The sequence below is a fragment of the Phragmites australis genome, chromosome 17 (assembly GCF_958298935.1).
Source record: "Phragmites australis chromosome 17, lpPhrAust1.1, whole genome shotgun sequence".
NCBI classification, from domain to species: domain Eukaryota; kingdom Viridiplantae; phylum Streptophyta; class Magnoliopsida; order Poales; family Poaceae; genus Phragmites; species Phragmites australis.
The window spans coordinates 17,769,219-17,792,305 of NC_084937.1; the positions used below are offsets into that span (position 1 = coordinate 17,769,219).

General features: G+C 44.6%; 2 protein-coding genes across 2 annotated transcripts; one reads left to right on the forward strand and one right to left on the reverse strand.

Annotated features, from left to right (window-relative positions):
* Nucleotides 1-712: 712 nt before the first annotated feature.
* Nucleotides 713-1,878, reverse strand: LOC133896929 (uncharacterized). Its single transcript, XM_062337560.1, has 2 exons — nt 1,422-1,878; nt 713-1,314 (listed from the first exon to the last, which is right to left on the reverse strand). The coding sequence occupies exons 1-2, from the start codon at nt 1,861-1,863 to the stop codon at nt 713-715; spliced, it is 1,044 nt and encodes a 347-aa protein (XP_062193544.1). The 5' UTR covers nt 1,864-1,878.
* Nucleotides 1,879-17,537: 15,659 nt separating this feature from the next.
* LOC133897800 (protein SCO1 homolog 2, mitochondrial-like) lies at nt 17,538-22,367 on the forward strand. Its single transcript, XM_062338629.1, has 8 exons — nt 17,538-17,746; nt 18,688-18,817; nt 19,070-19,145; nt 19,631-19,843; nt 20,363-20,452; nt 20,540-20,672; nt 20,749-20,874; nt 22,146-22,367. Exons 1-7 carry the CDS (start codon nt 17,664-17,666, stop codon nt 20,867-20,869), a joined length of 846 nt encoding a protein of 281 aa, XP_062194613.1. The 5' UTR covers nt 17,538-17,663; the 3' UTR covers nt 20,870-20,874; nt 22,146-22,367.
* The last annotated feature ends 720 nt before the right edge of the window (nt 22,368-23,087 follow it).

The window sequence follows — 23,087 nt, forward strand, 5'->3', positions numbered from 1 at the left end:
TCGTGTAAAATCATTAGCACCCAGAGCAATCCTAGTCGGGTAAAATCATCAGCACCCATCGAAGATCCACGGTACAAGTAACCCTCATTCGAGTATGGCTTTAGTGACATAAACACGGAAAAATCTACGTAGTTTCTTAGGACTAAATCCATACACCCACATCTATTGTAAAATCTATTCTTAAGATTAATCAAGACAAGACATGCGTAGGGTTATTATTCACTCGAAGATCCGAACCTGTATAAATATCATATACCTCTTTACGGTATACTTCGATTTGCGGTATACTTTGATGACCACGTATGTATCCCTTTATTTACATTACAAATATATATTAGCAGTTGTACGTGATTCCTCAACAACTACAAATACACCGAGCCAGAAACATAACTGATGCCTTTCATTAGATGGGCTCCTCGCCTCTCCTTAATGTGAGATTATCAAGACAACACAGTACGTGCCAATGTGGTTCTTTTAGAAGAAAATCACTACAATATATTCCAAGTGTCCTGGAAGATATAAAGCTGATAAGCAGAAAGAAACTCATGAATATACTTAGTGCATGCCGATAATCAAAATTCTACTTAGAAGCGTCCACGAGAAAAAATTAACAAGTCAAACGTTTCTCTAATTAACCTAAATCACGCCCTTAATTACTATCTCTTACTAATTAATGTCAGTTCCCCTTTGGGAACAGCTGACACGTAGCGTCTCAAGAGCTCCCACAGGCACCGACGCACCAACGCTGCGCAGCGCCGCCGCCGAACGCCGCGGCGCTTCCGCCTCCGACAACACCGCCTCTTCTCAGATCGTCGCGCCCGGGCCCCTCGTCGCGGGGCCTCTTGTTCCCCGGCGCCGCCACCTGCTTCTTCCCCCGGACCGCCTTCACGACTCGGAGCAGCAGCATTACGCCCTCCACGTTGAGGCCCCACCACCCCAAGCCGCCGCCGCGGCGGGCGTCGCAGCGCGGCCTGGCCCTGTTCGTCTCGATGGCATCGAGGAGGTCGGACACGACCGACTTGCTCGGCAGCGCCGCCGCGGAGGCGCTCGAGCTGGTGCCGGCATTAGCGCCGCAGCCGAGGGTGATGATCAGGTGCCGAGTGGGCTGCAGCACGCCGGTGAGGAGGGAGCGGGTGAGCAGCTTGACAACCGCCGACGTGCGGACCGCGCGCTCCATCTGCCTGGCGCGGTCGAACGGCGCGTCGGCGGGGGCCTGTCCGGTCGGCGAGGTGTGTCTCTTGAGGCGCTGTATCTTGGAGTGGGCACGGACCCATGGATTGGTATGTTGGTTCAGATCGCCGGCTTCGTCTGCACCTGAATGAATCGTTCAACATAATTGAGTTTGACTGATGGCATAATGCAGAATCGGCGTGCATCATGCAAATGCATGGATCGTGTCATAAACTTGCATGCATGCGTACCATCTGCCGTGGTGAGATCGTGGTACGCGCAGAACCGGGAGAAGATCTCCGCCATCGTGGCGCACTTACTCTCCACCCCACCGGCGGCGTCGGGCGGCACGACTACGGCGTAGAAGAAGCCGGGGAGCTCGAAGACGAAGGCGCGCGCGTCGAGGCGCGCCACGAGCGCGTCGCGCGCCAGCATCCACTGGTGGTCGCCGACGGTGCAGGAGGCCATGGACACAGGGTGGCCCTCCACGCGGACCATGTGCACAGACAGGCCGCCCGACCGGAACAGCTGCGAGCCCTCGAACCGGTCACCGCACAGCACGAACAGGCTCACCGCCGGGCCCGCGGCGCCGTCAATGGCGACCAGCTCCGTGTCCATTCCCGTGCGGTACTCCCGCGTCCGCCCCACCCACAGCGCCGACCGGCCGGCTGCTCCTCCCTCCCGGGATGCCATCCGGTTGGCAATGCTGCTCGATGGAAACACACGTCGCCATTATTTAACGAGAGTCTACTCTAAGATGCACGAAGAAGAATTATGCACGGACGACCAATTACGCCCGACGCATGCATATCGTTATGTGCATGCACTTCCCTACAAGTTCGTTTGGCTGGCGATCAAGTATCTAGTTTTTCAGATATTTTGCCCCATAGCAGACACTTTTGAGCATGTCCGGACCAATATTTGCATGGTAAATTGACAATAATTGTGCACGTTAAACTACAGACCTGTGCTACGTACTACGGCTAAATATATGATTAATTTACAGAAGTAGTGTGCACTGCTTAAGTGCTTAGTGCTTACCCACGGTCTGACAAGGTTTTCTTCGAGGCGATAGGCAGCTCCTTCTAGCTGCAGGTAGCTGAACGCTGAAGCTAACGCGATGCAGAAGAAAGCTAGCTACAGATGTTGCGAGAGAGAGAGAGAGAGAGAGAGAGAAGGAGAGATCAGAGGAGAAGGAGAACAGAGACCGTTGATGGATGGATGTACGAGGAGAAGTCATGGTCGCGGCCACTCTTAAATAAGACTGGGCTGCGATGTCACGCTCTGGTTCAGAGTAGGGGAGGGAGAGGGAGAAGTTGCATGCATGCGAAGGCCAAGGGCCGGAGAGAGCCTGCGCTCCGCGTGCGCAGTACGTGGGAGCCGGGCCATGCACGCGCCACGCACGCCGCAGCGGACACCTTGCACGTGCCCAGCGCCGCATCGTACGGGGGCCGGGCCCGCGCACGTGGCCCCACTTGCGCGACGTGGCGAGCGTCGGAGCCACGCGCCCGGCTGCGCTGGCCCCCTTTGCATGCCCGCCGCTCCCTCACCCGCGCGACCGCTTCTCCCGCGCAACTAGTTCGCATGCAGTGCGCTGGTGCACCAGCCTGCGCATGCGGGTGCGGGCTCATTTCTTTGCCTGTACCAGCGGCGGCATACACAATCTCCCTACATTCATTTTACATTCGGATTCGTGCGGAGAGTGCATGAAAAGGACATACTTTTCAAGTTTTCATTGCGGATATCTCGAGGCAAAGTGAGACACTGCACGCGGCCGTATGCACTTGTGGTAAAGCCACCTCCAATGAGTGCGAAACTGGTCGCCAACCGACGGCCAGTTAACTATCTATGATCGTTTTATCATCCTATATCAATCTCATGGTGTGTACCTTCAGAAACGAAGCCAGCATTTTAACGCCCTACGCCCTTAAGACATTTTTTCTGCTGATCCCTCGGGCATGAAAGTCACGACCGAATCGGAGCCTTCGTCACCGGATCGAGCCCCACGACGGCTGAAATCAGAAGATTGCACTGCTTCTCTTCCATGTAATGGCCGAATTGGAGGATAAGGGCACAACTAGAAAAGGCACTCGGTCGGAGAGGAGGGCTCGTCCGTTGGAGGAGGAGGCGCTAGGTCGGACAAGGCGTGCGGCCAGAGGCACTGGGCCAGAGGAAGAGGGCATGATCGGAGGAGGAATGCACTCGGCTGGACAAGGCGCGTGGCCAGAGGAGGAGCTCGGCTGGAGGCGACACTCAACCAGAGGCCGTTGGAGGAGGAGGCGCTCGGCCAGAGGAGGAGGGCATGACTAGAGGAGGCACACGACCGAAGGAGGAGCTTGGCCGGAGGCGACACTCAAACGGAGGCCGTTGGAGGGGGAGGGCCTCCGTCAAAGGTGATGCTCGGCTAGAGGTGGCATGCAACGCCAATAGAGAATCCTCTCTCTCTCTCTCTCTCTCTCTCTCTCTCTCTCCCCCCCCCCCCCCCGGTGGATTGAGCAGATAAGGCCGGAGGAGGAGGACAGACTTAGATTTTTTAAGCTGGCTGGCCGAAAGGAGCAGACGTGACATGTGATTAAATGGACATTGTGGAAAATTCAGGTCCAAAACTTTGTTTACTGCTAGTTGGTCCTAACAACCGGCAGTGATATTATCACTGTCGGTTGATGCTATGAACCGGCAGTGAATATCAATAATCAGTGCCTGTTGATTTTAAGAACCGACAGTGATGTTATTTTTTTATGGATCAGTAGTGATAATTGTATCAGTGCCATATTTTGTTGGACTAGCAGTGATAGGCTAGCATATAAGGTCTATTTTGTAGTAGTGCCACGGTCTGACCGGGTCTACCCACGGTCTGATCAAAGGGCTTAGAATGCCCACTTAAAACCCAATCAACCACCCCGCAGTCTAATCACCATGGGTCCGGTCTAACTGCCATAACTACCATTTCTTCTATTTGACCCTCATGGTTTGACTACCACCCTCACCCATCTGACCGTCAGAGACCCAAAACCCAGTGAACTTAGTTTATCACATGTGATGTTTAGATCTCTTCTAGCTCGATCAATCAAACTTTCTTTTGCAAAAAAATAATAATAATAAATCATGACATATCATGTTGCATCTTGTTCATGATCATGCATTATAAAAGCATACTTTATTGTATTTCATCATGCTTATTGTGATGTATTTTTCCTCTTTTAGTGATTGATTATCTGGAGAGTGATGGGTTTTCATGAATAGATTTTTGTGGCTGATCTTGATTGTGAAATTGAGCACCAAAGCAAGCATCTATGCATATTTCTCCAATATTTTGATAAATTATTGATCAATTTGCTAGGTATTGTTATGTGTCATATATGCATGTTTAGCTAGTTGATGTTGGGAATCAGGTAGACCATATCTTTTTCATGTGTTCCTACCTTGATATATTGTTGATCTTCATCCTGGTAATATGGGTATAACCATGATAATGTCTAACTTAAAATTTATCTAAAATATTTAGCAATGCATATGTCACTGGTAGAAGTCGAGCGGTGGAACGTTCCATCGTTTGCGAGCTATATAGCTTAATTACTATTTACAATAAAAACAATGTTGGGATAATGAGATGTGAGAATGAGACGAGATGTGGACGGTATTAGGGGTAGGTCGGGAGAGGGACCCAGATGCCATTGACCGCTTGTGTTGTTTAAGCATTGTTCGTTGGCGTTATTGACTTAAGCATTTCTCTGTATTATCACATATCCGAATAGAAAAAGGATGAGTCAAGTATTGTAAGTCGCTGCATTCATTAGACTCATGCGTCTGTGATGTGAGCGAGAGGGCTTGTAAGAGGCACCTGAGGTTGCTCTGGGAGTAGAACTAGGTGGCCGCCACAGACTCGGCATGAGATCAAAGGTTCGAGTGGGTACATGGACGATTGTCATGTGAATCATTGCTTGCAACTGACGGGTTGAATGGAAGGTAGTCTCGTGCATTGTTGGTAAAGATGTACTCCCCTACAAGGTATAAAATCAATTTAAATTACCACGCCCTTAGTTATAAGCAAACTTAATGCTCATTAGACACCATTGTAGTGCTTCACTTGGTATTTGTGATATGGTGGTTATATATGGGAGAAGGTGAGATGTTTCGGTTATGTTCTATATTAAGATAATCATATTCATATGTTGATTAGTTTATATTCTTATGATCATGCTAGGATAGGCTCAGTGTTAGGTTATGTAGGTGCTTATGTGTTTAAGTCATTAAATTGTTTTTTGCATAATTCAAGTTAACCTTATGGACTATTTCTTGCTAATTCATATAAATGCATTATCTTTAGAGTCAGGAATTTATATACCCATATGAGTATATCTTGCGAGTACATTCATATTCGACGTGCTTTGTTGATTATGTGGCAGGTGAAGTTTAGGTATCAGCTACTTGTGCCCCACCGAGAATAGTGTGGTGACAAGTAGTTACTATACTACTACTAACCCCAATCGGTTGCCTTGTGGACAAATGGTGCCACCGGTCTTCGTTTTCTCTTAGATGTTTTTTCGCTGCAATTTATGTACGTATAACTATGCTAGATATACCTTGTCACATGGTTATTTTATCAATTTGTAATCACTTGAACTCTTGTATAATCGTGATGTTATGATGTACATATTGATGTGTTGGATAATAATTCTCCTGTGAATTATTCAAATACACATAACGGGACTGTTGGAATTGCCTGATTTCAGTTGAATAGTGCATTAAGTGGTCACATTAGTTAAGGTTTAACATAAACCGGACCTTTTGGTGAGCATATATTAGCTCTCAACTTAAATGGATAATTAGCCATTCAATTGAACAGAGTGCGGTTTGGTCAGGTCTTGTAACACCCTAATTTTTTTTTCTAATTCCAAATTTTTCTCAACATTTGTTAAAGTTCAAATGAATTTAAATATTTTATTTTAAAAGAGAGAAAACCCTATTTTATATGAAAGAAAAAGAAAATGACATAGGATATATGTGAATATTTTGCATTTATGCTGAATTAGGCAAGTAGTATTTTATTTGAAATTTTGATGAATTTATTTGAAAAGTTTTTGCCTGGTTTTTGAATTTGAATTTGGATTTTGAATTCATAGGAAAAAGGAAAAGATTAAAACCTCTCACGGGCTATCTTTTTCCTTTTCGGCCCAACACCTCGGCCTCGGCCCAGCCGCCCCGGCTTTCCTTTCCCGCCTGGGCCGTGCCCTGCCTCGGCCCACTCCCGCGCGCCAGCCGAAGACCGCCCCCGCCAGCGCCGCTTTCACCTGTGCCACCGCCGTGTGGGACCCGCCGGTCAGGTCCATCGTCTCCGAATCAAACTCTGCCACGCCGCCGAGTCCGAACGGGAGATCGACGCCGCCTTGGAGTCCTGCAGCGCCCCGCGACCTCCGAGCCGCCTATATATGTGTCCGTCCCCTCCCCGAACACATCTCATCCCAAATCCGCCGAGTCCAGAGCCAAGGTTGCAGGTTTCAAACCCCGCCGCCGCCATTAGCGCCGCCGCTCGGCTGCCCTCGCCGCTACGCCGCTCCCATGCCGATTAGCCCCAGCCTAGCTACCCCCGAGCTACACCGCTGTCCGCAGGAGCTCTAGCCGCCGTTACCTTCGCTGTTTGGTCGCCGGAGCGCCATCCCAGACGAAGACCCAAGCCTCCCGCCGCCCCTTGTCGCCGCCAAGCTCCTCCAGAGTCGATCTGCTCTCGGTAAGCCCTCAAACGGGATGCCCTCTCCCTCCTGATGCTTTTCCACCGCTCGTCGTCGAAGCTCGAGGCCGACGACGACCTTTTTCCCCTGCTCCGGCGTGCCGCCGCCGTGCCGAGTTCGGCTCCGCCGAGAAACCCTCCGCCAACAGCCCCCTTTGAGCTCAGCCGTTGGATCTATCCTCATCGGCCCAGATTAGATATATTCGTACCCCTTCGTTGGCCAGTAGCAGTTCGCCATGTGTCACCTTTAAACCAGTCAGCATCCCATGCCTCGTCACCCTTCCACGTGTGCGACACCTCTAATGCTCAGCCCATGTGTCATGCCTAGTCAGATCCAGTCAGCTGCCACGCAAGAAAAGGGTATTTTCCAGTATAAAAATAAATCTGATAATTCCTTTAATTGGTAATTTTGCAATTTAGCCCCTGAACTTTTCTGAAATAACAAAAAGAGCCCTATCTTTTTACAGTTAGGTCCCTATACTTTTTCATAATTACATTTTTGTCCCTTTGTTTTTACAAAAAGGTCCCTGGACTTTCTGATAATTCAATTTAAGTCATTTTCTTTTTCCAGATTTAACCCTAGACTTGTTTTAGCCCTAACTTTTCCATCGTAACTCCGATTTAAACGATTCTTGCGTCGATGGATTCGTTTTTCAGTGCTCTTTATTTTTAGCCAGTTTTTATCTCGTTGTTCTTTTGTTTTGTGCTCTGTTCTTAGTGTATCTTGTTTGTTTGCCGGTAATTGTGCGATTAGCCGATAACGTCCCGGATCAATTTGAAGAACATCAAGACCAGGAGCAAGAATACACTGAGCAGCAGCAAGGAGAAGGCAAGTGTCCTTGATCATATTGAACCTATGTTTTTAAATGTTTTATTTTACAAAACTGCATGCAATGTCTATCAATATAATGGGTAGTCACCTATGTTAGGGTTTTCCCTAGATATTCCCTTATCATCCTTGGAACCTAGATGGTTTATGGTTAGGAGTCTTTTATGGGTAGATTGCTTAGCCTTGCTTTTGGGATATTGGGAAGTGTCATAATTTTGACTAATAAATATATGCAGTAATGATGGTTAATATGATAATGTTTTAGAAACATGGAACCTTAGGTCTTGAGCATAGGGATGTTGGTGATGGTTGTCATGGTTATGACATTGGTTTAGTGTTTGCTCAAGTAACCTAAGTAAGGACCGGTTCGTGGAGCGATAACCCAAGAAGTAACGTACCAACCACGAGGCTAATATGGGTAAGGCGTGATATACTGATTAGAGTCTGTCCAGTGTGTGTTGGGTCAGCACAAAAGGGGGCTTCTGGGTAGGAGCTTTGCTTGCGTAAAACCTGGCGGTGAAACCTAGTGGGCAGACACACACTAGATTAGTCTCTGGTTAGTGGAAAGTGTCATACAGTGATTCTTGGTGGCACACCACTGGCGTGTGTTAAGTGTTTCGCGAACACGGCAACATGGAATTCACTGACTCGTGGGAAAAGCTGGACAACCTCTGCAAAGTGTAAAACTGTTATAACAGCCGTGCTCACGGTTATGAGAGACTTGGATCCTCACATGATTAGATGGTGGTTTGGTTTTGATTCTGGTACAGGGAGTACTAGATGTTGTGGTTTGGTCGTAGTACGGGGAGTACTAGACGGTTGTGGTATGCAGGGTGGGGAACCTTGTATGCTAGTTGATGGATTGTTGGGTTACATTCATTTAATACATGTCTAATGCTTTTGAGTCCAAATGTGTTTTTATTACTCGCATTTACGCAAATAATACCTTGTGTCAGCCTACTTTTGATATAAGCCTGCATGTCATTATTTTCCCACACTTGCTGAGTACATTATGTGCTCACCCTTGCTTTCTCTTACCAAAAATATATGCTGCTCAGTGGAAGACTTTGAGGATTTTCAAGACGACGACCTGGTGTTCTAAGGAGCGTATCTTCCAGTCGGTGCCTGTGGAGTTTTCGTCAGCGCATATGGTTGGAGTTAATTAAAGATTACGATGTGGGAATTCACTATCACCCAGGAAAAGCAAATGTTGTGGCCGACGCCTTGAGTCGGAAAGGTTACTGCAATTCAATGATGGTTCAAGATAACCAACCTGGGTTATGGAAAGAGTTCGAAAAGCTCAACCTTGGATTTGTGGCAGACATGGAAACAACCACCATGGAATTAGATTGTACCCTTGAACAAGAAATTCGGAAAGGTCAATTGGAGGACGAGAAGCTCAAGGGAATTAGACAGCTTATTAAGGAGGATAAAGCTCTAGGTTTCACGGAAGATAGTCAAGGTACAATATGGTTCAAAAAGAGAGTTTGCGTACCTAACCGGGAAGATATTAAAAAGACGATTCTGAGAGAAGCTCATGAATCAGCTTACTCCATTCACCCTGGGAGTACCAAGATGTATCATGATCTTAAGGATCGTTATTGGTGGTATGGAATGAAAAGAGAAGTTGCAGAATATGTAGCTCTGTGTGATACTTGTCAAAAAGTCAAAGCAGAGCATCAGAGACCAGCAGGCTTACTGCAACCCTTGAAGATACCTGAGTGGAAGTGGGAAGAAATCGGAATGGATTTTATCGTTGGATTGCCCCGTACCCAGAGTGGATATGACTCTATTTGGGTGGTAATTGATTGCTTGACAAAGGTCGCCCATTTCATCCCAGTAAAAACCACGTATAGTGGAGCTAAACTAGCAGAGCTATATATGTCAAGAATAGTATGTCTGCATGGAATACCAAAGAAGATTGTTTCGGATAGAGGAACTCAGTTTACCTCTAAGTTTTGGCAGAAGCTACATAAGTCTATGGACACGAAGTTGAATTTTAGTTCTGCTTATCACCCTCAAACAGATGGACAAACCGAAAGGGTAAATCAAATATTGGAAGATATGCTGAGAGCATGTGCTCTTAGGTATGGAAAAAGTTGGGACAAAAGTTTACCTTATGCCGAGTTCTCGTATAACAACAGCTATCAGACAAGCCTCCAAATGTCTCCCTTTGAAGCCTTGTATGGGAGGAAATGTAGAACACCGCTGTTTTGGAATGAGACGGGAGAGAGTCAGGTTTTTGGACCAGAAGTTCTACGAGATGCAGAAAAACAAGTTCAGGTGATTCGGGAAAATCTGAGGATTGCACAGTCCAGACAGAAAAGCTATGCAGATAATAGACGAAGAGAATTGGTTTTCGAAATTGGGGATTTCGTCTATCTTAAGGTCTCGCCAATGAGGGGTCTCCGTAGATTTAAGGTTAAAGGAAAGTTGTCACCAAGATTCATCGGACCTTTCAAGATATTGGATAAAGGAGGAGAAGTGGCTTATCAGTTAGAATTACCACCTCAGCTGTCAGATGTGCATGATGTTTTTCATGTCTCCCAGTTGAAGAAGTGTCTTCGAGTACCAGAAGAGCAATTACCTATGGAAGAATTAGACGTTCAGGAAGATCTCTCCTATATAGAGTACCCTGAGAAGATTCTTGAAAGATCGGAAAGAGTAACCAGAACCAAGGTAATTCTAATGTGCAAAGTACAATGGAGTCACCACTCGGAAGACGAAGCAACTTGGGAAAGGGAAGAAGATCTGAAAGCAGAGTTTCCTCATCTCTTCTCTGTTCCAGGTGAATCTCGAGGGCGAGATTCATTACAAGGGGGTAGGTTTGTAACACCCTAATTTTTTTTTCTAATTCCAAATTTTTCTCAACATTTGTTAAAGTTCAAATGAATTTAAATATTTTATTTTAAAAGAGAGAAAACCCTATTTTATATGAAAGAAAAAGAAAATGACATAGGATATATGTGAATATTTTGCATTTATGCTGAATTAGGCAAGTGGTATTTTATTTGAAATTTTGATGAATTTATTTGAAGAGTTTTTGCCTGGTTTTTGAATTTAAATTTGGATTTTGAATTCATAGGAAAAAGAAAAAGATTAAAACCTCTCACGAGCTGTCTTTCTCCTTTTTGACCCAACACCTCGGCCTCGTTTCAGCCGCCCCGGCTTAAATGGATAATTAGCCATTCAATTGAACAGTGTGCGGTTTGGTCAGGTCTCCACAGCCATCACTGGGTGGCTACCAAACGTTGGCTCGCCAATGAACCCTCCACTTGCAAGCAGGCCAAATCGTTGGCGCAACAGGAGCGTGCGAAAAGCTTGCCAATGATTTGGTGCGGCTGTTGCCCATAGTTTCAACTGATTCTATATATTCTCTAAGATGTAAATCATGATCCATTTGCACCATTATATTTATTGTTATTTAATACACAAAATATATCTATATTCACTATATTTTGATGTAAAAAGATTAAATAGCACATGGATCCCACATGCTATACTCACAACTACGAAAAGTTGACAATCTTTAAGACTATTAGTAAAGCTACCATCCAAACATCTTCATATTACCAATATTTTGATCATGCCAAAAATTTAGTATGGCAGGTTATGGCTTAAACCAAACAACCCGCATAAAGTGATCAGTATGGCTCGTGATTTTGTACTTAATTAGAGCCTGAGATCGAGGTAAACGTACAGACACAGTAGCACCTTACGACATGAGCCCATAGCACATTAAAACTTGACAATAACGACATCCGGACATCCTGCTAGATTTCTGAACAAGTTACGGTCTGAAGATTGTTCAGACTTTTGCACTACATGTTTAAATCTGCAACAATACGAATATATGATCGAGATGTGGCTTGAACAAGTTATGGACTTTTATGTCGATCGAGCTTGTAGAACTCTGGTTACGAGAGCGTCTCAATTCGTGCAAGCTTGTATAGTTTACATAATGCATGCATGCAAGCAAGCTGCTCGAGTCAGCTTCGTCGTGTTCGGCCGAACATAGATTCCGTACCCGATACCACACAGACACTCCTACCCTCGATTCACCTCTGACATCCCCAGTTGCTCAGGGTACGACTAGCCTTGCACCGCGTTCGACCCATGCCCTGCGGCCGCAGCTAGCTAAACGCGCGCGCGCGTGGACATGGTGCAACTGCATCTGCATGGCGGGCGGGCGGGCGGTGATGTCACGTACGCACACGGCGCCGGTGCCTCCCCCGTCGACACCCGCCGCCGATCGCCCGCGCTCGGCGGCGGCCGCTGCATGCCCATCACACGCGCGTGCGTGGGGGGCGCGGGTGCTCGACACGCGGTGCGAGCGCGGGACGCGTGTCGAGGCGGCTTTCCGAGCGGGCAGAGGATCGTCTCCACCTCGGAACTTGAAGAAATCGCTGCGCGGTTCGATGGGATCACCGTTGCCGCCGGCATGGGCCATGGGACCACTGCACCGGGATCAACTGTCGAACGGCTAGCTAGGTCATAGATATTTCTCGCCGGACCCACCGGGCAGTGAGTGTTGTTTGGATCACCGCTGTCTGACGTGTGGCCCCTCGCTCGAAGCACGACCAGCACATGCACTCACCTACGTAAGACGTTAGCCTCTTCAGTTGACTGGACCCACTGTCAAGAGTTGTTGTCCCACATGTCAGTGGGCTTACCTCGGTTCCTCCTTGTCCCCCACTTGCACGGCCATATATATCGCGCGCAATTCTTGTTTCCAAAAGGCCGAAACCATGATCCCGCTTTCGAAAGCGCAAACAGATAGGTCACGTATATTCACTTGTACAGAGGGAGCCATCTCGTGGTCAGGTGACGAGTCGTGGAATACGGTTCCACCGACCAAGTTTTGGTGCGCATATATTTACTTAAATATTAGTGCGTTCAATTTTATAAGCTTGTGCCCATCGTGGTACATTTGTCTCAAGGAAGTTGGTGTTGGGAAACGAATAAGCTACCATAGCACAAAATAAAATTTTCTATCACTTTCAACAAGAAAAACATATGAGTAGAGGATTATAGATTGTTAACACTAGACATGCAGCGTAGTGGAAAAAGAGTTGAAACTGATCAGTTCAACGTCATGCGTGTCGATATAAAGGAAGCAGTCGAACTCAGCAGGGTGGCCATCCCTTCCACGCAATCTCCTCCTCGAGTAGATGTAGGCGATCATTTTTCTAGTCAAACACATTCTGACTTCCTAATCGGGAGAGATCTAACTTCCAAGTTGAATACGGTCGGGAGTCGAATCAGATGTAGCTTCGAGTTTTGGTTGTCAAGTCGATCAATGCCACAATGTGTAGCAACGTTTCTACAGTATCCACATGTTCCAAGGTGGAACATCATGCGCCAGTGTTCTAGCACCACGCTTAACTTAGGTTTTGGGAGGTTAGGTAAAGAGACGCGGCTAGAGTTTGGAGTGGTTGAATCATGCGTGTTCACATCCCATGCATCCCCTTATATAGAGCCCACCAATGATCTTCCACGTTGGTGGTCCATTAGGACTCTAATCTATCATAGATCACAATTCAACCAAACTCACTAACGGATCCAATCCGTACATGTTCTAACCCATTAAGTATGTGGCATGTTAGATTCATGTATAAACAGCACAACTAAAATTAATAGTAGGACGTATTAACGCCTGAGTATACTAATATCATATCGGTTGGACCTTGATATACAGACACATCAATCCATTTGCCTTGTGATATCAGTCAAGCTCAAGACGAGACACGTGTCATCCTTATGATAACTCAACCATTTACTCAATTTTGTAGTGAATTAATAAACTTGTAATTAACTCTTTAATCATATTGGCACGACCATGCACTTTCTAATCCAACCATATTGAGGGGCTCATAGATGTCTCTCTCATTATATAGGATGAGGTAAATTATATCTTGATCGCTCACACCCCACAACATGTTTTATGGTAAAATAAATATATATATATATATATATATATATATATATGACTATCTAGTTATGAAATAGCGTTTGATAGACCCAAAGTGTGCCATTACACATTATAGAAATCAATGACAATCTCAAGTCTAAGGATCATGCGGGTACACTATTTGAGATTTACAGTTGATGACACATCTTATAATAATCCCACCAGTATCTCAAAGTAGATATATCTAACATCATGTTCTGTAGCATATGTCCACATTATTAATTTAATATCTATATAACTATGATCCATAATACATATGCTAGTCTGTGAATCATTATTGTCCCACATAATGATATAAGACTAGAGATCATTTACAATAATATCACAATAAAATAAAGAGTTTCACAAACAAATCACATACTTGATAATCAATATAAATAATCATTATCTAAGGAACCGAATAGCACATTATTCAAAAGTTCATGAACATAGACATGATATAATTATCTTTATGATTGCCTCTAGGGCATATCACCACCAGAGTGTTCTCTTGTGATGCGTGCATGTAAATATTTTATAACAGAATAGTTGCATAGACTTACAAACCTAATTTATCAAAGATAAATCACTACACCAAAATAGGCCAAGAGTGCCGGTTCCAAAACCCCATCAGTGTCGGTTTTGGAACTAGCACTCCATAAGGGGCACTGATAGTCTCCAACTATCAGTGCTGGCTTAACAACTGGCACTGTTAAGCTTTCCAGAAAACAAAAAAAAGAAAAGGTCAACAAATGAGTCGACTCGATCCATCGAGCTAGAGCTCGCTGTCGGCCCCACATCGTAGCCCACCAATGGCCCCACATCAGAGCTCGCCGTCTCACCGATGTTGTCACCGCCATCGTGCTCAGGCTCTCACCGCTGGCAACAAATCTGCCGTTGCCGCTGGTCGAGGCGGTCGGAGGGCGACGTGGTGGCCACCACCACGGCGCCTTCGTCGGAGAGGCCGTCTGCACCAAATCCCATTGCACCCACGCTGGATCCCACCGCCCCCACACGAGGAGGCCGGTGAGTAGAGCAAGGAGGGCGGGATGTCGTCGAGCAGGTCGATGGGGGACGACGAGGATGGCGATCTCGTCGTCCCTGTGTTTCCGTGGATTCCGCCGCCCTCGGGCCACGGATCCTGCCACCCCACGCGAGGAGGCTGGTGAGGAGGCCAAGGGGGAGGAGGTGGGGAGGTCGAGGAGGGAGGATAGGGGGAGGACAGAGAGAGCTACCGTGAGAAGTGGAGACCTGGAGATCGGTGAGCTTGGTCGAGGGGAGGGGACGAGGAGGCTAGCGAGGAGGACGGTGAAGGGGGAGAAGAAAGGGAGGCCGAGGGTGGAGGAGAGAGGGAGGTCGGAGAGCGCAGTCATGGGAGGTGGAGAACGGAAGGCCGGCGAGCTCGACCGAGGTGGAGGAGAGGGGGAGGCCAACGAGCTCGGCGAGAGAGGGAGAGTGAGTGTGAGAGATGAGTGTTGTGAGAGAGAGCCGTGCGAGAGAGAGCGCCGGGGTTTGGAATGTGAGAAAGAGGGATGGAGATGGAGCCACGGATGTGAGCAGTGAAATATTAAACAAAGGCAACAAAAATTTCTGGTCTGGCTCTCCGCTTCAATGCCGGTTTGTAAAATATCAGTGCTAGTTTTTATTATAAACAGACACTGATAATACTTATCAGTGCCAATTTTTACCTGAGTGGACGAGTGCTTGCCTATTTTTGTTATGAAACGGCACCGAAAACCCGGTACGGATGACTGTTTCTGTTGTAGTGAATGAAACTGCGAACTTATGCTCAGTTGGTTATGATTCTTGTGTTAGAACTTGCCCACCATGGTTCAAGTCCTAGACTCAGATTAAATCCCGAGAGGAATAATATTTGCACACGTGGGTGCATTCAGTAGTCAAAGCACATGCCCATGCTACGTGAGGTTATACCTTTAATCTTGTTTAGATGTGTGCTAGAACACATCTATATTGATGTGTGAACATATATGTAATGTGCGTACGTAATTGCGTGCGACTTGTAAATCTCTATTTAAATGTATTTTTATCATTTCATGTGATATTCTCTTTTTAATTCAAATTAAATTCAAACTAATTCAAGCTTGCATAAAATCCATCCAAATGCTTATGAATACTTCTAAAATGTATGCAAATATGAATATGCACAATCTGAAGTGTGACAACTACCTATGAACATGATCCACTCAAACAATCACAACATGTAGGCCTCCAAGTGCCTAGAAACGGCGGTGGCGTCTGATGCGGGGTGGGTGTAATCCACCAATCAGTTAGAAATAAACAACATTAACCATATAAAGGGAGAACATTAAGCACGTGAAGGAACATCCGTTAAGTAGCATACATGACCTAGAGTATCCGCCTCTTCGTAAGTGCATACGTCTCGGACCCAAAGAATAGCCTATATGAGGGGGTGCCATCCCTTCGCATAACGGCACCGAATCGTGCCAGGATGTCATCACGCTAGGTGGGACCTATGTCCCTCACACCTATCGCTTGCCCCGTGTAAGAGGTAGGCCAAGTAAGAGCGAGACGCCCTAAAGTGTAGGTCGTATGTGTCTCAGACCTCCATTGGTCCATAAGCGCTATGAGCAGGGCTCGGTTGAAACTGAACTGTCGTGGACTCTACTCGCTCGACCCCCATGTCCACCTCCACTAGTCTACAGAGCAAGAGAAGCCCTGCCCCGCGCAACCTACAACCAAATATATTTAAGTACGAGACTTCACTAACAACATAAGCACATGAAGGAAATATGTTGTAAACCTAGGGATCCAACTCTGATTCAACCTCATGAATTTGTCCACAAGGAACTTGTGGTCGAAGTACAGAGAGCTCAACTGCCTTAACAGCGGTCAGATAGGAGTAATTCTTGACATCCACGCATGAGTAAAGCAACTATGGGTGCTCGATAGCCATACATGTAAATTCATATAATAATTATGGTCAGCTCTTGTTCCTCATGATCTAGTATGAAACCCTACATTGACCAATTGTACAATGCCCAAAAACTCTTTTCTATTGGTCTAGCTATACCTTTGTCTACTAAGTTAAACCCTAACAGATATACCCATTGCGGACCATAAAAAATCTCCTCTTCTAAAAAAAAACTTGAAATATGACTTATCCGACATACCTATACACGACCGACAAAAAAAAACTATTATTTCATGTCATAACAACCATATACGCTATATCTACAATAACATAACATACGTTAAATGTTGTACTCTCTAAATACTCAACCAACTAAACGTAACTATAAACCCTAGGTCTAATAGCTACTCTACATTGCTATAAAATTCTATATCTAATAATAGTACAAATATCTTTAAATTAGATCTACTAACATTGCTCTAACTTATATCTAACACTAGATCTGATGACTAACCTAACTGGATTATAAAAAATAATAAATAGATATATGTTTTGGTAGGGCTTTGCCGCTCTTCTCTCCTTTCCCCTCTCCTCTCTTCTCCTCTCTTTTCCTCTCTCTATGCATTGGTGGGAAAGGAACCAAATGAGCACATTGATACATGGGGAGACTAGATATGACCTTTACAGGAAAAAAATGTCGCACATTGAAAGAGCGATAACTTTTCAGTTGGTGGCATCCAGCATGGATACCATCGTGGCTTAGCTGCCCGATAGGAGTATAGATTTGCAATTTCTCAAAACGGGCTTCATATATTCGCAAAATCCAGATTTGAAAATTATAGAAATAAAAAAATCGCAAGAAAGGAGGATTTATAAACTTGCTGGGCCACCAAACCATCGTCAGCCCATATAACGAACTTTTTTGGGCCACAAGAAGATCAAGCTCCCTTTCTTGGACCAGAAGTTGCGCACGCCCTCACGCCACCCGACACCCCCAAGACCGCCCAAAGAATTTCCATTTCGGCGTATTTTTTCCTCTTCTCCAACCTCCCCCTTCCCCTTCTCTCCACCGCCTCGCTCCCGGGCCCCGGCCATGCTGACCCCGCGCGTCCTCAAACTCTCGCTGCTCCGCCGCCTCCGCTCGGCCGCCGAGCTTCCTCCGCTGTGGCGGCCTCGGTACGTCCCTCTCGTTTCTCGGTTCTCGCGAGCGTGGTGTCGCTGTGCCTGCGCTCGTCGGGTGTTCGCGCTAATGCCGCAGCGGGTGGCGCGCCCGCGATGGCGTCCTCGGTTGTTGCAGGTGTAGATGGGATTGGTGGCGTGAGGTGGTTGAAGAGTGGGATATGGGACTTGTCTTCCTTTGAGTTTGCATTGTGGAACGGAGCGGGGAGGATTCGGGGGAGAAACGTGGTTTAGTGTTTCATAAGAGTAAATTAGGGCAACAGGTAGCACGGAATGGATGTTGAGTTCTCGGTTGATTGGAGTAACCGCAGTATATGCACCCTGCGCACTTTTTTTTTTTGGCGAATTCTGCGGGATGTGCTACCATCCTGCATTCTCATACCGCGGGATGTGCTACCATCCTGCATTCTCATACCGTCATACGCCCCATGTTGTGCTGTGCCGACTGCAACTACACATTACTCTGGGATCTGCTTGTAAATTTTATAACTAGTGTTTGATTGCTGGGTCTCTTTGTGACCATGGTTTAGTCCATAAATTTGGTTGTAATTTGGCTGTCAAGGATCTGACTCACATGCTGTTTGTGTTTGGCATTTCTTGTTGTAAATGTGATACATATATTTTTGTTGAGGACTCAGATTACCGCTAGTGGCTATATCATGGTATGACTACGAAGCTGTACCATGCATTTGAATGGCAATTGTGCCACTTCCTCTTGTAGTTTGATTTGATAAATGATAGTTGTCTTACTGCCCCTTATAGATAGGTGGTATTGTTGACCTTGGAGAGTTGGTACTCAAAACATCAGATAAATGCTTGCATGGATTGAATGCTATCTTTGTGTGGTCACTACTGCTAACATGTGTGTGCACGTAGATTTTTTGCTTTTACTTGTCTGATTGAGTTGTACAGATAATTTTGGGAATTTACTTCTGCAGGGTGTTCCCTATGCGGAATCATCATTCTAGAGGTTATTCTAATGGTGGAAGCTCCAAGTATGACAGGCCAATGATACAATTTTCTGAAAAGAATGAGTCAAATCCTCAGCCATTGATATACTACATTGCCGTATATTGTTTCTTTGGACTGCCTCATCTTCTTATTTTTCCATATTGTATTTAACTATGGTATTAGACACAGTCTTGTTTAATGTCAAATCATTACCAATTTATTCTTTGATAGATATGTCTTTGGACACGTGTACTGTAATTTGACCAAACTGAATCTTTAGCAGTATTCTACATCCACACTTTTCTAACTGAAACTTTAGCAGCATTCTACGTCAGCATTATTCTTATCTAAATGTTGTTGGTTTTGCAGCCATCTGCTCTACTAGTTTTTGCTGGACTAGCTGCTTTTGTTCATTACAATGATGAGAGGCGTGCGGTTCCCTTAGGTACTCAAAAGAAAATTTGAGCACTTCAGCTTTATGTTGTTTGTTTATGTTACACATTTCGATGGTATTCACTTTTTATGTTTCATATCAACTATGTTAACTTGTAATAGGTTGATGCAACTCCACTCGATATTAGACTAGATGATGGTAATAGTTCTGCCTGATGAAATGCTCTGTTGTGCTTCAAAGATAAAATTTCTGTATACTCTGACATCTGATGGAACTTCTTAATGATGAATTTATGTGTTCTCATTTAGTCTATTATGGACACTGTTACCTCTATTGTACATATATCATCTTGGGGTTACTATTGCTGAGATGATCTTTGTTGGAGAAAAAGAATGGAACTGCATAACATCCAGTTTTAATTTATGTTTTTTTTGGTGCAGTAGCTTAGCTTAAACAAGTGATTTACATAAATTCTTTAGTAGTGTAGTAATTCTGCTCTCTATTGCTGTTTTGCATTTTGTATCATGGTATTTCAGCTAAAGGAGCAGGACAGACCAGTGTTCCCAAAAGGTGTACTACCAATAGGCCTGCAATAGGAGGGCCATTTAAGCTATATGATACAGAAAACAATGTGGTGACTGAATCAAAGCTTCGAGGAAATTGGACTCTGATGTACTTTGGCTATACATCATGCCCAGATGTGGGGCCAGATGAAGTTCAGAAGATGGCTGATGTTATTAAGCTGTTAGGTGTGTTGCTATGTACAGTCCACATCCTACTTTCTCGGGAATACATAGTTGGTGGCACATCATCTATTGAATTTTGTTCAGTTTGTTCTGTATTTTTCTTTTATACATTCAGTGATTAGCAGCTTATATAGTTACCCGCATAAAATCTTCTGTATGCGCTCTGCGAGGGTGTATGTGCATGTTTAGTTTATCATATTTAGGTTAAAGTTAAAAACTCAATTTATCCAATTTGGCTACGTCCTCAGTTTATATAGTTTCTTGATGACCTTTCTTAGCTGTTACCAATGATCTATGATCTTTTGCTAAAAAGTAAGTCATAGTTATGTCTTCAATACTATGCTTACTCAGTCTTGGCTTCCGTTAGTTATGGTCAAGTTTCTTACTCTGTGCCAGTTGGTTTGAAACTTTTGCGGTAATCTATAATTTGCTTGCAATGAATAAGTTTTGTTGGCTCAGCTATGGCCATTATTGATTTGCGATCTTCATAATTTCTTATGGTGCTTAATTGTTGTTTACTAGAGTTAAAGTATGATATCAAGATTGCACCACTCTTTATCACAATTGATCCTCAACGTGATTCACCTGCTCAGCTTAAGGCATACCTTAGTGGTAAGTTATTCTATACTATTAGGATTTCTAACATTCAAATTTTGAACCATGTCTGCAAGTGATGATTTTGCCTCATTTTAACTGCAGAATTTGACCCAAGAATAGTAGGACTAACGGGCTCCATCAGTGCAGTAAGACAGATTGCACAGGAATACCGTGTTTTCTTTAAAAGAGTAGAGGAAGTTGGTCAGGACTATCTTGTAGAAAGCTCTCATAATATGTAAGAGCACACAGACCACTTGTGTCCCTTGCCATTTTGTTAATGCTTCCAGAACATGACCATCTGTTTGTTACAGGTACTTGTTAGATCCATGCTTGGACACAGTAAGGTGCTTTGGAGCTGAGTATGAGGCATCAGATCTTGCTGAGGCGATAACAACGGAGATCCAGAAGGCATCTGCTTCATCAACGAATTAGTCGAGGTAATACCGCTTGACATCGATTTGTTTGATTCATTGCACTTGTGTGATATTAAAGTAAAACGAGGCTTGTTTTATATTTGTTAAACTTTTTCTTTCTGAAAGTAAATAATTAGCTGCATTTTTAATAGTACCTTTGGTGGAGCCTAGGTTTCAGAGGAAGTAATTATGGCTCACAGGTGGGCGAGGGTGGTATCCTCTGCGCCAAGGTGCCTTGATCGGCTACCTGGTGGACCGTGGCTGGGAGAAGGTAGCCTGGGGAATTAGAGGCTTATTTATTGAATGATCAAATAAATGGGTGCCAAACTCCTTATATACAATAGGTCTAATCTTGAATAACAATCGAATCTAACTACCAAATCTTATCTGAAGTTCTAAACTAAACTAGCTAACTTGGAGTTGAAACCTCTTATCTTGGGCCCTTAGACTGCCGGCTCCTGGCGTTGTTGGCACGCCTGCTACCGCCTGCCTGGGCCCAAGTCAGTGATACTTGATGTGGATCAGAACAACTTTTCCAACCTTTATTTTCTTTGTAATTTTCTAAGTAAAAATGTGTTTTCATTTTATGCTGAATGGTAATACTATCACGAGACCCTCCTATCATTGGCAACATGCTTGTTATCGTTATAATCACCACTTTTCTTGCCTACCGTTTCTATAGACGTGGACCAACAACTAAGAAGTGTGATCGATACTTAGGCCTGTTTGGTAGAGCTGTCTCTGATTCAAATTCTCTGCGGAGAGTGATTCTCTGGAAAAGTAATTATGTGGCTTAAAGTGAGTCTATAGTGATTCTCTAGAATAAACTATATGGAGGAAGTGATTCTGTGCGGAAGTGAATTAGGGGAAGCTGTTTTTTTCAGCCCTCCAGCTTCTAGTTTATTTCAGATAATCGCTCTCACGGATTCCACTCAAAGAGCTAAAAACTGAAAGCTGTTATTTGGCAGAGCTCCCCCTGATTCTACCCGTGAAGCTGCTCTGGGAGCTCTGTCAAACAGACCCTTATTCTCTATGTTCCATTGGAAGCATTTTTTTTTATTTGGCACCTTTATTTTGTTTATATTTCAACCATAAAATCCCTCTTAACAAGCTCTTTCTCCTCTCATCGACTCATCTCACATTTTTTGATTAATGACTTAATCCTGATCATACGTGGTGTGGATTTCCATGCTCACACATAGCAAAAATAAAATTTTGTGAGGAAGTCATGTCATACTTCAGCGCATAATTTACAGTCAACTTGCTAACACATTTTTGCTACAACAATTTTCCAGGGTCTAATATGGCAGTATAAGCAGTTCTCCAATCTTTTTCTGTGAAGCACCTCCTCGCCCCTGTATAGTGCTCACAAAAGGGTGTCACGGTGGACCTTCCATTTAGCTCTGCCTTCAGTGAACCGAATCAAGCTCCTATTCTCCCTCTTGCTGTGTAAGATTCGAGCATAACTGTACAAAATGGCATTTCACGCGACGAAGTAGCTTCAGAGTTACAAATCACTTACAATTTCGCGATCAGTGGATGATTTTTACATACTGCAAAGTTAATCTGCTGGGTGTAGCATAGGTTCATGTACACCTTTTGGATAAACAGGTAGTAGTAGTAAACGGGAAGCTTTACAGCACTGTCAATGCTGTGGTATGTGTAGAGGACAACTGTAACGCACGCTTTTGGTTCGTGCACAATTGGCTTTCCAAGGGACGGAATGCTACCTCTCGTTCCCCCTTTCCCCTTACCCTTCTGCAGGTACTCGATATGTGCATTGTGTCTGCCCCCGGCAGGACAGAGGCCACCTGCTGCCATTATGCCTGCTCCGGGGGAGTCGCCACACTCATTTCGTATTCGCTGCCTGTGCTAGGTGTTGACATACTGTGACGACCTTTTTTCGTCTTTAAACACTGGAGTAGAATTAGATAATTTTTAATCATATTTTTTTCATTTTATTTCTTTCTTGATTCTTTTTTCATTCTCAAATCTTTTATTTTTTTCTTATTTTCAATAGCTTCTCTTCGAAAGGATTTATTAAAAAAAAATAAGAGAGGATTTTGAGGCAGAGGAAATGTGTGAGAGGATCTTTTCATGAAAAAAGTTGTTAAAACGTTAAAAGAAAAAAAAAATCTCTTCGTAAAAAGAACAGGACTCCCGAAACAAAGCAGATGCAAATGGTAAAAGGCCTTTAGTGTAGCGCTATTTAAGTCCTCGGTTTTCTCGTGCGTTTG

Coding starts and splice junctions, on each gene's coding strand:
- LOC133896929 (XM_062337560.1), bottom strand. CDS start 1,863: ATGGCATCCCGGGAGGGAGGAGCAGCCGGCCGGTCGGCGCTGTGGGTG. Junction 1,315..1,421: donor CGATCTCACCACGGCAGATG/GTACGCATGCAT, acceptor CGATTCATTCAG/GTGCAGACGAAGCCGGCGAT.
- LOC133897800 (XM_062338629.1), top strand. CDS start 17,664: ATGCTGACCCCGCGCGTCCTCAAACTCTCGCTGCTCCGCCGCCTCCGC. Junction 18,818..19,069: donor CATTGATATACTACATTGCC/GTATATTGTTTC, acceptor TTGGTTTTGCAG/CCATCTGCTCTACTAGTTTT. Junction 19,844..20,362: donor TGATGTTATTAAGCTGTTAG/GTGTGTTGCTAT, acceptor GTTGTTTACTAG/AGTTAAAGTATGATATCAAG.